This window comes from Trichechus manatus, unplaced genomic scaffold (assembly GCF_000243295.1).
Source record: "Trichechus manatus latirostris isolate Lorelei unplaced genomic scaffold, TriManLat1.0 scaffold00044, whole genome shotgun sequence".
NCBI classification, from domain to species: domain Eukaryota; kingdom Metazoa; phylum Chordata; class Mammalia; order Sirenia; family Trichechidae; genus Trichechus; species Trichechus manatus.
Window position 1 is genome coordinate 5,637,303 of NW_004443980.1, and position 15,270 is coordinate 5,652,572.

Here is a 15,270-nt window from a genome sequence, read left to right on the forward strand (position 1 = left end):
AGCAGACTATATTAATCTAGCAATGAACAAAATGTTTTCCCAGAACTACAATTTGACACTTGGTGCTGTTCTTAAATTAAAGGCCAACAAGAAATAGCAAATGATAAATGTTTCTGCCATTAAAAAAAAAAAATCTGTCATGGTTTTTAATGGTTCATGTGTAAAGATTCACAGTATCTGAGATAAAGCAAAGGTTTTCCCTTGATAATCTGAAATGTTCCCTTTCATTAAATGAGAACTACATAATCCACTATATTTTCTTTTTTATTGTTGTTGTTGCCTGTGTCAAATGCAGAAGTTTCCTTTAGCCTAGATTTTTCTAACATCATTATTTCACATGCTGCCCCTTCCACCTTTCTCTCTCCCCCTGAGCTCTTGGCTCTTATTCTTTTACTAATGTGTTAATGGATTTATATTTCAAGAATACTTTTTTATTCTTTTTACAAACATTTGCTACATATGAAATGAATAATTTTTAGACTAATGCATATAGATAATGCTTAGAATAATTTTTCTACATTTCTTATGTTTTAGATTTTTAACTGCACCACACTGACATTCTTTTCAAAGTTTTTTAAATTGAGGTATAATTCACATATAACAAAATGCTAACACTTAAACCTTTAGTTCCATCAGTTTTGAGAGTAGGCTCATTTAAAAAATTATCATCTATCTGCTTTAAATTTTGTTTGGAAGCAAGAAGAGTGTAAATGAATAAGTAGTTGATTCATTCATGAGTTGTTCTGTGACAGTCTAGGGGGTGGGGTGGGATGGAAGAGGGTAGGATTAGAAATAGGGAGGTAAGATAAGATGTTATAACAATCATACAGATAAGAGTGACTGAGTTAGGCCAAGAAAGTGGCAGTTAAAATGAAGAAGGGGTATGATAAAAACACATAGTACTGTCAAGGCCAGAAATGAACATTATGAAAATGAAGAGGAAGGAAAGATGGTTGTGGAGCCCACCTTATGTGGTATTTGTTTATAGTGGGTATTCAAGAAAGGTTGTTTTTTATTTATTCAATAAACATTTATTTTAAGACTATTTTGAACTGGGCATGGATGAGTCAGATTCTCTGCCTCTTCAAAACCACAGCAGTTTACCCAAGAACTTTACCTGGCTTCTTCAAGTAACTGAATTTTGAAAAGTGATGTGAGTTGCATAATGAGATTCACTATATTTCAAATTGGTTGTACATATTATTTCACTCCCACAAAATTCCATATAAGACCAAACTGACTCCTAGATTGAACTTCCTAAATGTACAAATACCACGTTAAAATAACAGTTATGGTCTTGAATAGTCTATTGTATTAAGCAGTATTAAATACAAAACAAACAAATAAAAAATCATGGTATTAATCCAAGCACCTATTAAAAACACTTGATTCCCTGAGTGTATTTAAATCTCTTTGTAAGTAGTTAAACAGTTTTCAATCATACAAGTTTTTCAAGGCATCATATTTTACTTCGGTTCCTTAGTTAGAAGTAACATTAAATATCTTGAAAAATCCAGCATTCAATTATCTTCTTCCTGGTAAAACAGACAGCCGCTCTGCTCTTCCTCAATAGCAACACTTTTCAACAAAATTCAAATTCACTGATATGATTCATTCATCACCAACACGTGGATTTCTAATGGTCAGGCATTGTGCTAAGAACTAGAAATACAAGCTTAAGGATTAAAAAAAAACACAAAAACAAACCTAAACCCACTGCCATCAAGTGACCCTGCAGGACAGAGCAGAACTGCCCCCTAGGGTTTCCAAGGAGCGGCTGGTGGATTCAAACTGTTGACATTTTGAACTGCAGGCCTTTTGGCTAACAGCTGAGCTCTTAACCACTACACCACCAGGGCTCCAAGTCAGGACTAATATACTAATAATAGCAAAAAGCTCAATTCAACGAATAGTAAATTAACTACCTGTTTTTAAGTACCAATAACTCAAACATGAAAAAGCTACAAATGAACAGTTAAGGTATCCTTATTCCCAGGAAAAAAGAAAAAAAATCTTTTCAAGTGAATAACAACATCAACATACGGAAGAGTATTTGAAATGTAGAATTAATACATTTTAATTCTTCAACTGAAAAGATGCCATGCTCAAAATAAAAGTAAAAGTAGACAAAGTCAGGGCATCTAACTGCTTACATTTCATTATTTAATGATGATTTGTGTTGATGGCTAAACAGGACATTATCCATTTGAAAGAAGATTGCTAAAATTTTGTCTTCTTTAAAATATCTGTAACAGAAAATTTTTCTCCAATGAGAAAAGTTTATTAGCTACTCCTGTTTTCTTTACTACTCAAAGTTTCCACTACCCTTCTAATACGATCATACACATACTACTGTTCTTCCACACCAAATGTGATTAAAAAAAAAAAACCCAAACCCATTGCCGTTGAGTTCAAATATGGTATTATAAAGAAATTCAACCCTTTCAACTTAAAGTTTTAAGTTTATTTGTTATAACTAATACATATTTTTGTGTGTGTGTGTGTCACTTGCTTACAGATGAATTTCCTATGATTAAGCAAAAAAAAAATAGTTTACAATTCAGGGGACATTCATCAACAAACACAAAAGTTGCTGAGCATGAGCAGTCCAAATTAAAAAGGCATTCAAACATGTTGCTGTAACATGTTACTTTTAGATTAGCTAAGTAATTTATGAAAGAAAAATAAATTGCCCTTAAACTCCCTAAATTTCCTTAATTGATATCTGAAGAGTTTCAGTAAAAACTAAACCAAATTGAAACAACAGTCAAACACAACTAGATCTAGCCTTTTCTGTAAAATGATAGTTTAAAATAAGAAAAATGTGTCTCAGAGGTTGTGATATCTTCAGCCCTTAAGGAAATAACATACATTCAGCTATCCCACCCCTACATATACTTTCTTCTTCCTATTTCTTTGAGCTTTAAAAAAATGAGTATATTTTAAATATATAGATAAATCACTCACAGGAACTTTTAAATGAAGACAAAATCTGAACCACATTCCAATATATAGTTAATGTCATATTAAGGGCTGTGGGGAAAGGTATGGCGGAATGAAACTAAAATTATGAACCTAAATTTTAGCCAAGTAGTAGAACTTTTAACTCTCTAAAACTTATTTAAGTCAGTGGCGGGGGGGGGAGTTTTATTTAAAAACATATAATTTCATTTTGTGCCTAAATCTATGGGTAAAGTATGATTAATAACAGATTAAACATAAAAATTCTTGAATTTGTTCTTTGTCAGGAGGGATTATTTAAAAATCAAAAGAGCTCTAAAATATTAATTCAATTTCACAGGAAAGAGGAAAGAATGTTAGAAAATTGTTTATCGAAACTAAAGAGATCCAGAATTACAGCTACTCACAATCACACCATTTAAATTAAGTTAATCCTGAGTAGCATTAATTAAGAAAAACAGAAGCCAAGAGTAGTAGAACCACCACTGGTCCCTCCGTCAAATCTTTTTTATATCTAAAGGTTAAATCTCTCTCCTTTACAGTCATTAAAGTTTTTTAAAAATATGCTATACTAAGATAAAACTAATTTCAATTTATAAATACACACTCATGTGCATTTATTAAAAAACAAAACAAAAACCCAGTGTCATCTCAAACACAAAAGCAATTGAGAAAGAGGGAAATAGGCTTAACACTGATTTTTTTCTTTTCCTAACCATCAACTGTTGCCAGGAGAAAAACCACAACTCTCCCTGGGAGGTGGCCAGTACCCTAGAAGGCATTTCTGCACAAAAAGAGTTAATGGGCAGACAGCTCAGCTAAACAGTGACCATTTGCAAGCCTCCTAGGTATATTCCCAGCAGACTCATTATCAGATTAAAGGAACTGCAAACAAACTAGGCTGAAACCATTCTTTGTCCAAGCCCAGCCTCTTCTTCCTGTGATGTCATATTACAAATCTAGCAAGCCTTTCTTTTTCACTTCAGAGAAAGCCAATCACACAATACAGCTGGCAACTGTGGAAAACGCCTCAGTTCAGCAAGCGCGAACACGCTTAGGAATTCAGTTGGGACCTTTAAAAGACACTTCTGCTCACCACCATCTGGGATCCACTGCAGGAACACCAAAAAGGAAAATCTTACTCAAAAGGAACAAGAAGCAAATGAGAACAAATTAGGAATGCTTAAGTCTCTGAAACTTTGCACTGGAAAGCAAAGTAAGATTGATAACTTCAACTTAAACATACCGGAGCTTAAAGAAACTTTAATTTTGGAACATTTGCCTTGACTACTGAAATACAAACTTACAAAACTACAAGTTTACAAAACACAAGCTTAAAACTTGTTTTATTGCTGTCTCCGAACGCAGTTCTTCTTTAATCCCATGGGCTGGCTTTACTGACTGCATTTTTTAAAAGTTTCTCATCAGTTAACCAACGCCTGGATTCACAGATTTTCTGGAGACTAGAAGAGGAGAATGTTTTCCCATTAAAGAACCCAGCGGAAACTTCACAGCAACAAATTTCATGTTTCTTTTGGCGATTCCAGAGAAAAAGGAAATATTTATAAAACCATCCAAAGAGCCAAAGAATTTGCAAATAATCGGAGGTTATAAAGTGTTCACGATCTTCTGCCAAAGGAGACTGCAGCTGACAAAAGGACGTCACCACTGTAAACTGGGAGCGCCTTTATGATGGTAAGCACTAACAGCTCCCACTGCTCCTATGATGACTCCTTTAAGTACACTTTGTATGGGTGTGTGTTTAGTATGGTGTTTGTGCTTGGATTAATATCCAATTGTGTTGCCATATACATTTTCATCTGCACGCTCAAAATTCGAAATGAAACTACAACTTACATGGTTAATTTGGCCATGTCAGACTTGCTTTTCGTTTTTACTCTACCCTTCAGGATTTTTTACTTTACAACACGGAACTGGCCATTTGGAGATTTACTTTGTAAGATTTCAGTGATGCTGTTTTATACCAACATGTATGGAAGCATTCTGTTCTTAACTTGCATTAGTGTAGATCGATTTCTGGCGATCCTCTACCCCTTTAAGTCAAAGACTCTAAGAACCAAACGAAATGCAAAAATTGTCTGCATTGTCGTGTGGCTAACTGTGCTTGGAGGAAGCGCTCCAGCGGGTTTTTTTCAGTCTACCTACTCTCAGGGTAACAATACCTCAAAAGCCTGCTTTGAAAATTTTCCAGAAGCCACGTGGAAAACATATCTCTCAAGGATTGTGATTTTCATTGAAATAGTGGGATTTTTTATTCCTCTGATTTTAAATGTAACTTGTTCTAGTATGGTGCTAAGAACTTTAAATAAACCTGTTACATTAAGTAGAAGCAAAATAAACAAGACTAAGGTTTTAAAAATGATTTTTGTACACTTGGTCATATTTTGTTTCTGTTTTGTGCCTTACAATATCAACCTTATCTTATATTCTCTTATGCGAACACAAACATTTGTAAATTGCTTAGTCGTGGCCGCAGTACGGACAATGTATCCAATCACTCTCTGCATTGCTGTTACAAACTGTTGTTTTGACCCTATAATTTACTACTTTACATCGGACACAATTCAGAATTCAATAAAAATGAAAAACTGGTCAGTTAGGAGAAGTGAGTCTAGATTTTCTGAAGCTCATGGCACGGACAGCTTTATTCAACACAACCTACAGACCTTAAAAACCAAGATATCTGACAATGAGTTGACAATATAAGCTGCTTGAAATAAACTACTGGGACTTCACTGAAACAGAACCTACAATCTCCTTCAACTGTGAAAAGTGTTTTCTTGGACTATTATTCCACCGCTGAGAGAAGATGAAAACAGACATTTTAAAGCTTGTAGTATAGAGAAAAATTGTATTCAAGGTGTTAAGTATTAAAACATATTTCAATCTTGTATACATTCCATTTTATTTTTCTGAGCCATTTGTACCTTTCTCTTCGTTAAAAACAGCCCTAAGCTGTTCAAAATCTAAGTGACTGATTTAAATCATGTGGTGACCATCTTTACTGTCTTTGAATTCCTTCGTACACTAAATGATTTATACATATTTGAAGCTTTAAGTACTTAATGTTTTTATTCAACATATATTTAATTTCTACTTAAATTTGAATTAAAACTACTAATTATGCTTCTTAAACTATAATAACAAATGAAAACGGAGAGTAATTTGAAACAGTATTTTTTTAAGTATTTTCCCAAAAATAGCTTAAAATGTAGTTTTCTGTAGAATGATAACATACTAACGCTATTTGAGGATCTTGGGCAATTACTCTTATATTTTGGAGTTTTGTCTTTGTAGGCAATTTATAAAAAGCAGAGGCTATCTAACTATATAGCATACTTGTAAATTATGATTTCAAACCATTTTTTGGCTATAACAACACTCATTTTCAAAATGATACATGCCACAAAAATTTAGAGGGAAGAAACTAATAGAATGCTATTTTGTCAAGGAAATTTTTAAAAAATAAAATACTTCCAGAGATACATGCTAAACATACGTTTATGTCACAATAAAGAACTTGGATCTTAAATTAAGCATTTAGGTCAGAAAAACTACAGTTTATTTCACTTTAAACAAGTGAAATACAGTACTTGCTGCTTAGAAAGTGTTATTAGATAGATAGAAACACAGAAAGATAGATACAGACATATAACATGCTTTTCTTTCCTAATAAGTCAAAGCCAAATAGTGAATAGTTGAAATACGTTACTTCAAATAAACAAAATGTTATCATATGTCAAAATAAATTATGACGTAAGGACATAGTTCCTTACATAAAACAGCAAAGCCATACGGCTAAATAACTTAGCACAACTACATTTTCATTTCACTAAACATAAAGCTATAATTCAGATATAAACTACCAACTACACTAAAACTTTACATCTTCCACCATCTTTTTTTTTAATCTCCAAAGTCAACTAAAAAAGAATGCTTTCTATTTCAGAAAAAGGACATGTAATTAAATGCTTCAGCACTTTGTTAGATTTAGCATTCAATATCTGATTTTTACTGTCTTAATCTTTCAAGTCCTAAATACAACTTTGGACAAATACGCTTAAGATTTAAATTTGAGTTTTGCTGTCACTGAGTTTTTGCTTTAAGATTTAAATTTAAGTTTTGCTGTCTCTGAGTCTGTATATGATTTCAGAAAAAACACAGTCATTTACTAGACAAGTAAATCTATTTTCAATAAAATACTGGTGAGGGGGTTTTATTTAAGGGATCCTGAGTTCTTTTTAGATAAATCTAAAGTAAAGTAAACCCTTTGAAACAAACACACTAGTGAAAAAATTAGGCAGTCCTTTATAACCCAAGAAAAGTAAGCATAAGAAAACACTGTAAACATGTTTTCTTCTGTTGACCCTGAAATCCCTTTTTAGATATCACACTTCAGAAAAAAAAAAAAAAAAAATTTAGCACTGAAACATCTATTTTTGAGTTGAAAAACAAGTAACAACTTAACTGATCTGGGGAAAAGGGGTGGGGAGTTTTGTAAGCTTTTCTCCTTTGAGATTTATCAGAACTCTCCTGGGCTAAAAGATCTGTGAGTAAAACTTAAGGCACCATCTCAAAGCATGAATGTTACTTGAAAATAGTTATCATATACTTTACATAGTTATTACTACTGAGATGGCTGGGGTTTTGGTTGCCCCTTTGTTAACAGGAAGATACATGAGTCAAACGTTTTGCAAAGATTCTTCAAAGTAATACATAACAGATAACAAATACTAGTTTTCTCATTTAGAATTTAAAATCCTGGGTGAATCTTACCTACAAGGACAGAAAGAATACCAGAACAAAATTTAAAAGTTATTTTCTATTGTTAGTGTTGTACTTTAAAGGTATATTATACATTACAAGGGTTTTCTCTTTCCTTTTTACTCAGAAAACCCACATTAATATCAGAACTCTGAGGACTTCATTTTTTATCACATTAAAGTGACTGTACCAAGCCCTTCCCTCAATGACACTGTGCCCACTAAGTAGATGATTTAACTAACCTTACTTCCCACATAACTCCCTTCAAAGCACAAGAGTAGGATGAGAACAGTTCTCAGGCATGGAAAACAGTTTTCTAGGAGTCCCTGGGTGGCTCAAATGGTTAAGCACTGGACTACTAAACGAAAGTTGGTGGTTCAAACCCACCCAGAGGTGTCTCAGAAGAAAGGCCTAGCAATATGCTTCCAAAAGGTTCACAGCCTTGAAAATCCTATGGAGCACAGTTCTACTTTGTACACATGGGGTCACCATGAGCTGGAATTGACTCAATGGCAACTAACAACAGTATCCTAATGATTGATTCTAAACTTGGAAATGATCTTTTCTGAGAAAATATCAATCAAGTAACTACTTCACCCAAAAAATGTACGAAAATATGCATGCTGTTCATAACATAGCCACAGAAAATTAAAGAAACTGAAAATACTACTTTATTAAGGAATATCAGCAAACCTTAATATTCTAAATTAAAAATATTGAATGTAAATTTGAAGTAGAGATTCTAATAATAGATATTAGTTTTTTAAAGAAATTAGCCCCTCAGATGAGGAATATAAAAGAGAAAATGAAACAGCAGCAAACTGCTGAAAACACCAACCTCTGGAATAATAGTTGAGTGCTTAACCATCTGCACACAACAGTTTGCTGTATTTTCCTCTTGGGTAGAATCACCTTTATTATTATTATTTTTTTCTTTAAATCTGTTACAAAACTCTGGATTTACCTCCATCCTAGCTCTGCTTCCCTCTTAGGCACCATCAGGGAAGCCTAGCCCTCTGTGGGTGTGTACACAGAAGTTGGGGGGGTGGGGCCAGGTACATACTTGTATAGTACATGCACTGTGTAAAAGTGTGAGACTTAGCCTACACTCTGCACACCAAGACTAAGGCTACTGGGTCCAGAGGGGTGCCAGCAGTATTGAAGGAGGTGCACTTTCCCTGATTCTTACAGGCTGGCATAGCCTTGGACTGGTCTAGGTGTTTCATGGACCAGAGGTTATCAAAACATGGTTCTCAAAGTGTAGCACCCAGACCAGCAGCATCAACATTTCCTGGTAATTTGTTAAAAATGTAAATTCTTGGACCTACCCCAGAAACTACGGGGTTGGGTCATGCATCTGTAATCCGTGTTTTAACAAGTCCTCCAGGTTATTATGATGCATGCTAAAGTTTGAGAACCAATGCCAGACAGTTCTCTAGAAAACTCTCCTAACTACTGCCCCTCTCTTTACATGCTTGCTTTGAGCTTGGAGACTACAGCTCCCATTTTCACCAGAGCACCTCCTGTGTTCTGAGTTTTCTGAGTTGTGATTTTCTCTACTTCGTTGTATCCATCAATATACCGTCATTTACTTTTTATCCTCAAAAAGAACCAACCCCGCCACTTTATGTCATAGTCTCCCCACTTCATTGTCTCAGTACTGCTATGGTTTCACCCCAATGTGTAACTTTTATTTCTCCTGTTGCTTCTGTAGGATTTGGGGAGAAATAAAGGTATGTGGTCAGTTTGCTATTTTGAACCAGAAATCTTCTCAATTTTTAAAGTAATTACACAAGCTAAGTTATACAAGAAAATGTTATACTACATGTACCATTTTACTGCTGCTAAAAAATAACAAGCAAAGGGCTTTTTCACTAAAACAATGCAAATCTTTCTATTATAATGTACAACATAACCTTCCATTTATTTTTCTTTTAAAAATGATCATTTTCCAATTCATTTTATCAATTATTGTTATCTCATATTTTAAAAGGCTATAAAAGCCTATAAACTACTACAATTATTTATTTTAAAATAAAGAATTTTAATTACATGAGCATAAAATATTCACACTGGACTAAAATTTAGGCTTTTCAGGGAAAGGGTTTTATGCACAGTACTTGATGCACAGAAGTTTAATTAAAAATTAACACTTATTAAGACACTGCATTAAAAAATTACATCATTTGGCTCATATGTCACATATGTAATTTTCGCTAATGGTCAAAATAACTGATTTTAAAACTGCTGGGCAAAAAATAGCTATGCTTATTTTGTGGTGTCATAAGACTTCAGATGAAACACATAATTCAATATAATCTTATATAGGAAAAAAAAGTATGGACATGTATTTAAAAATAGAAAGGGACAGGTGTAAATAGTTTTTCTACAAGAGGTTAAAGAGCTGTTGCCAGAAAAATAATGATCCAAGTCAGGGATATAATTTTTGCATTATCATGACAATCTCATCCTTCTCCATCCACCCAAATCATTTATTCTTCTTTTGGAACTTAACTGTGTTAAAGTTTATTTTGAGAAGATACTGTTTAAGTATGTGGGTTCTACTACATTAGATTCTGACCCAAAAGCCCATGGTATTAAGTGTCCAATATTTCTATTAGAAAGAAAATGCAAAAGTTTACATTTACAAGAATAAATAGAGAGTTCAGCATTGGACTGGGGAACCTTATCTTCATTTTTGTTTATGACCCATGTATTAGTAAAGGACAAGTCATTTCACTTCTCCATCTATCCCATTTTAATGTTTAAAAATCTGAATGATTTAACTAATGCTCCCATTCTGCAAAGACAACTTAAGCTACAAAAACTAGCATTAGTTAATATATAAAGGAAAAACTTTCAGACAAATTATATTAAAATATGGAAAGGGTAAGTAAAATGATAAAAATAACTAGATATAACTCCAAAAAGGAAATGGATTTAAGTAAAAGATAGCAAACCAGATTTAGGTTATCCTCTGAAGAATTCTTAAAGAGTAAAATCAAAATCCCAAAGAGAAATTCTTTGTTATATTTTGATGGAAGGAAGAAACACTGAAACTTAACAAGAAGAATAAAAACAGTTTTTTGAAAGGGTGGAGGAAAAAGAAACCAAATCCAGCTGTTTCCTATTCTATATTTCCTCATCAAGTTCTAAATCTTACAGGAAGACACTAAAAATACTTCTGATATTTGGCCATTTCTGACAAAAATATTAAAAACCAGTAAGTAAATTAATAAAACCACACATGCAAGGGCCTCAAACATGCATTTTGAAACAGACTGGGTTGTGAAAGTGACAATTTTAAAAACACTTCATAAATACTTGGGAAAGACAGAGGCAAAAAAAGTTGGACCTATTTTACAATTAAGGGTACATGAACTTAGCTGATTTAAGAACAACTGCTCTCGAATGGTTCTAAAATTTTACTGAACTTGTTAATTGATAATACCCTCTTGTTTTGCTGGGAGAATTCAGAAACTATGTTAATTAGGATAGATATCTCAAAAAACAATTCTACTGTGTTTCTTGAGAATCCAGAATTGCAGAGTCCTTCCTCACTATTGCAGTTGGGATATGACTCAGGTCTAGAAATTCGAAATTCTACTCAGGTTTAGAAATTCAAAATTCTAAGACTATATTCAAGTAATTCTCTAACATCGTGACCTTGTATTAAGATTCTCTGAACAAGCGTACAAGTGCTTCCATTCCTGCAGATTAAGTACAGAAGAATATTTCCTAGCTCTTCTTTGAAAATTGCTATCTCCCTTCTTGTTTGCACTTGAATAATGAACTAACACTGCCCTCAGGGTAATTACTGGCAAGATTCATAACTGAAGCAACATAACAAAAATTCCAGCTGCAGCAGAACAGCGAACACTGCCCACATTTAACAATGCTGGAGTTCAGTGAGGCCTTTTTTCCCTGAACTTTTTCCATTTTGAGGAAGAAAAGAGGGGCACGGGAGAAGAGAAGAATTCTACATACAGATAGTAAGCCAGGAAAAACAGGTCCAATACAGTTTAACTGTGTTCTCAGCTTTTTGTTCTTAACAAGTCACTGTATAGTAGAGGAGAAGGGATGAAGTGAAAGGAAGCAGCAACTGTGACATTTCTAAAATTTACCCTTCTCATAAATGCTCATTTATTCCTCACAACAACTCTGAAAAGTATGATTATTCCTGTTTTTTACAGGTAAGTAAATCTGAAATACAGAGCTATAATTTGCTCAGAATCAGACCAAAGCAAATTACGTGACATCTCTGAACCCCAGGTTTCCTTATCTATAAAATAGGGGCTAGCAAAGTTTACCTTTCAGGGATCTGGGAAGATTAAATGAGATCTGGTGGCTCCAAAACCCAGACTCCTTCTATTACAGCACAGTAACACTCACAAAGAGAAAGATACAAACACAGATAAAACACAAGTAGAGAAAGAAACCATGACAATGCATATGCCAAATACTAAACTAATACACTGAGAGGCAGCACAGAGGTTAGGAACACGGCTTGTGGAGCCAGACAGCCCAAAGTTAAAATTCTGGCTCTGCCACCAATTTGTTTTGTGGCCAAGGGAAACTCTCAATTTCTCTGTGCCTCAGTTTCCTCATCTGGAAAATGGTGAAAATGATAGTGTCTGTTTCATAGAGTTGTTAGAATTAAATGAGCTAACACACTTAAGCAGTTTTAACACTGCCTGAACAGCACACACACACAAACATATGATCTGTTATTATTTCTATACCAAAATGTCATACATATTAAGTGAGGGAAATTTTGATGTCAGTCTGAATGATGATAAGGAAAGATTCCAAAGAAATAAACCAGTGATGAGCTTTTAAATGCACTGCTTCATAAACCAAGGTTCTATGAGCACGCTAAAGGACATTCCCTTTCTATTTTTATTTTTTGACATCCCTTACTTTCTTTACTCCCTTGTACCAATTCATGAACAAACAGAATGGATAATGTGTGTACTACAGAGGGGGCTAAAAGGAGGGGGCATGAATGGACAAGTCATGAGTATCTCTCCCCTCCAGTGAACGCTAGCAATTTATCAGGTGTGTCAGATTGCTCTCGTGATTAAAGAAGGGGATAACTGCAGAGAAAATACATAGGGTTCAAACACTAGAAGTCACTTGAACAACGGTTTAGACATAAAAAGTTTTTAGGTTTAAAACCAAAAACAGATCTGAATCAAGAACTTACGGTCACCTAAGCACCTAAGACTGAAACTCGCTCTTGAAAGTAGAGTAGCTAACACTACTTACTAATTACTAACTAACACTTTTAAACTGCTAAACCCAAAGGAAGAAATGATTAAGTAAAAGAGCTGAACAGAAGACTTTAAAGGGCAGCTGAAGAAGAAAAAGTAAAGTATTATAGTGAAATATGCAAAACCCTGGAGTTAGAAAACAAAAAGGGAAGAACACACTCGGCATTTCTCAAGCTGAAAGAACTGAAGAAAAAAATTCAAGCCTTAAGTTGCAAAATTAAAGGATTTCATGTGCAAAATGTTGAACAAACAACACAGAAAGCTTCCAAAGATGGCAGAAGGAAAATACAGAGATATTGTAGCAAAAAGAACTGGTCGATGTTCAACCAATTCAGGAGGTAGCATATAATCAAGAACCTATGGTACTGAAGAAAGAAGTCCAAGCTGCACTGAAGGCACTGGCGAAAAACAAGCCTTCAGGAACTGGCAGAATATCAGTTGAGATGTTTCAACAATCAATGCAATGCTAGAAGCGCTCACTTATCTATGCCAAGAAATTTGGAAGAAGCTATCTGGCCAACTGACTGGAAGAGATCCATATTCGTGCCCATTCCAAAGAGAGATAATCCAACAGAATGTGGAAATTATCAAACAATATCATTAATATCACAAATAAGTAAAATTTTGCTAAGAATCATTCAAAAGTGGTTGCAGCAGTAACTACATCAGCCGTGAACTGCCAGAAATTCAAACTGGATTCAGAAGAAGATGTGAAATGAGGGATATCATTGCTGATGCCAGATGGATCTTGGCTGAAAGGAGAGAATACCAGAAAGATGTTTACCTGACTATGCAAAGGCATTCGACTGTGTGCATTGTAACAAATTAGGGATAACACTGAGAAGAATGAGAATTGCAGAGCACCTAATTGTGCTCATAAGGAACCTGTACATAGGTCAAGAGGCAGTTGTTCTAACAGAACAAAGAGATATTGCAAGGTTTAAAATTAGGAAAGGTGTGTGTCAGGGTTGTATCCTTTCACCATACTTATTCAATCTGTATGCTGAGCAAATAATCCTAGAAGCCGCACTATATGAAGAAGAACAGGATATCAGGATTGGAGGAAGACTCACTAACAACCTGCAATATGCAGATAACACAGGGAATCAGAGCAGTTAATGTGTACATGACAACAACATCAGAACAATAAAAGAGGGAATAAATGGTGTAGGTGTAGAACCTTCTAATGGAGAGGAAGGCAAGGCGATATCAAGTAATACTAGACTGCTTCAAACTTAGAAAGATAAGGGTAAATTTCACAGTAACCACAAAGAAAGTTAACAAACCTACTCATAAAAATAAAGAGGAAAAACATAAAGTCTGAGTAAAAAAAAAAACTTACAAAAACAATAGAAAAGAAAAAAAAAAATCCACGAACAAAAGGAATTCAACACAGGAGACTAAGAGGAACAAAGAAAACGTCAGCACCACAAAAAAAAGCACTACAAAATGACAGAAATAAACACACACCTATCAATAATTACACTGAATGTAGATGGCCTCAATGCACCCATAAAGAGATAGAGAGTGACAGAATGGATAAAAAAACAGGATCCATCAATATGCTGTCTACAAGAGACACACCTCAGAAACAAAGATGTGAATTTATTAAAAATCAAAGGTTGGAAAAAAATATATGCAGCAACTACCAGAAAAGAACAGGAGTGGCAATACTAATCTCAGATAAAATAGACTTTAAAACAAAATCTACCATAAAAGACAAAGAGGGACACTAGATAATGGATAAGGGGATGATCTATCATGAAGACATAATCATAATAAACATCTACGCACCCAATGACAGGGCTCCAAAATACACAAAACAAACTCTTAACAGCACTGAAAAGAGAAACTGACAATTCCACAATAACAATAGGAGTCTTCAACACACCACTCTCGGTAAAGGACAGAACAAATAAAAAGAAACTCAGCAAAGATACGGAAGACCTAAAGGGCACAATCAGCCAACTTGATCTCATAGACATACATAGAACACTCCATCCAACAGCTGCAAAGTACACATTCTTTTCCAATGCACATAGAACGTTCTCCAGAACAGACCACATCTTAGGCCACAGAGCAATCCTTAACAAGATCCAAAATGTTGAGATAATACAAAGTAGCTTCTCTGACCACAACGTCTTCAAGGTAGAAATCAACAACAGAAAGAGTGAGGAAAAAAAAATCAGTTACATAGAAACTGAAAATACCCTGCTTACACATCACTGGGTAATAGAAGAAATCAGAGATG

The 15,270-nt window shown here is 34.3% G+C and overlaps 2 protein-coding genes across 4 annotated transcripts in view; one reads left to right on the forward strand and one right to left on the reverse strand.

Moving 5' to 3' along the window:
• Positions 1-15,270, reverse strand: part of RB1 (RB transcriptional corepressor 1) — a 190,729-nt gene that overhangs the window by 54,320 nt on the left and 121,139 nt on the right. The window lies entirely within an intron of this gene.
• LPAR6 (lysophosphatidic acid receptor 6) lies at positions 3,159-7,399 on the forward strand. The gene has a single exon (XM_023731572.1). It carries the CDS (start codon positions 4,651-4,653, stop codon positions 5,686-5,688), a length of 1,038 nt encoding a protein of 345 aa, XP_023587340.1. The 5' UTR covers positions 3,159-4,650; the 3' UTR covers positions 5,689-7,399.

Coding starts and splice junctions, on each gene's coding strand:
- LPAR6 (XM_023731572.1), top strand. CDS start 4,651: ATGATGGTAAGCACTAACAGCTCCCACTGCTCCTATGATGACTCCTTT.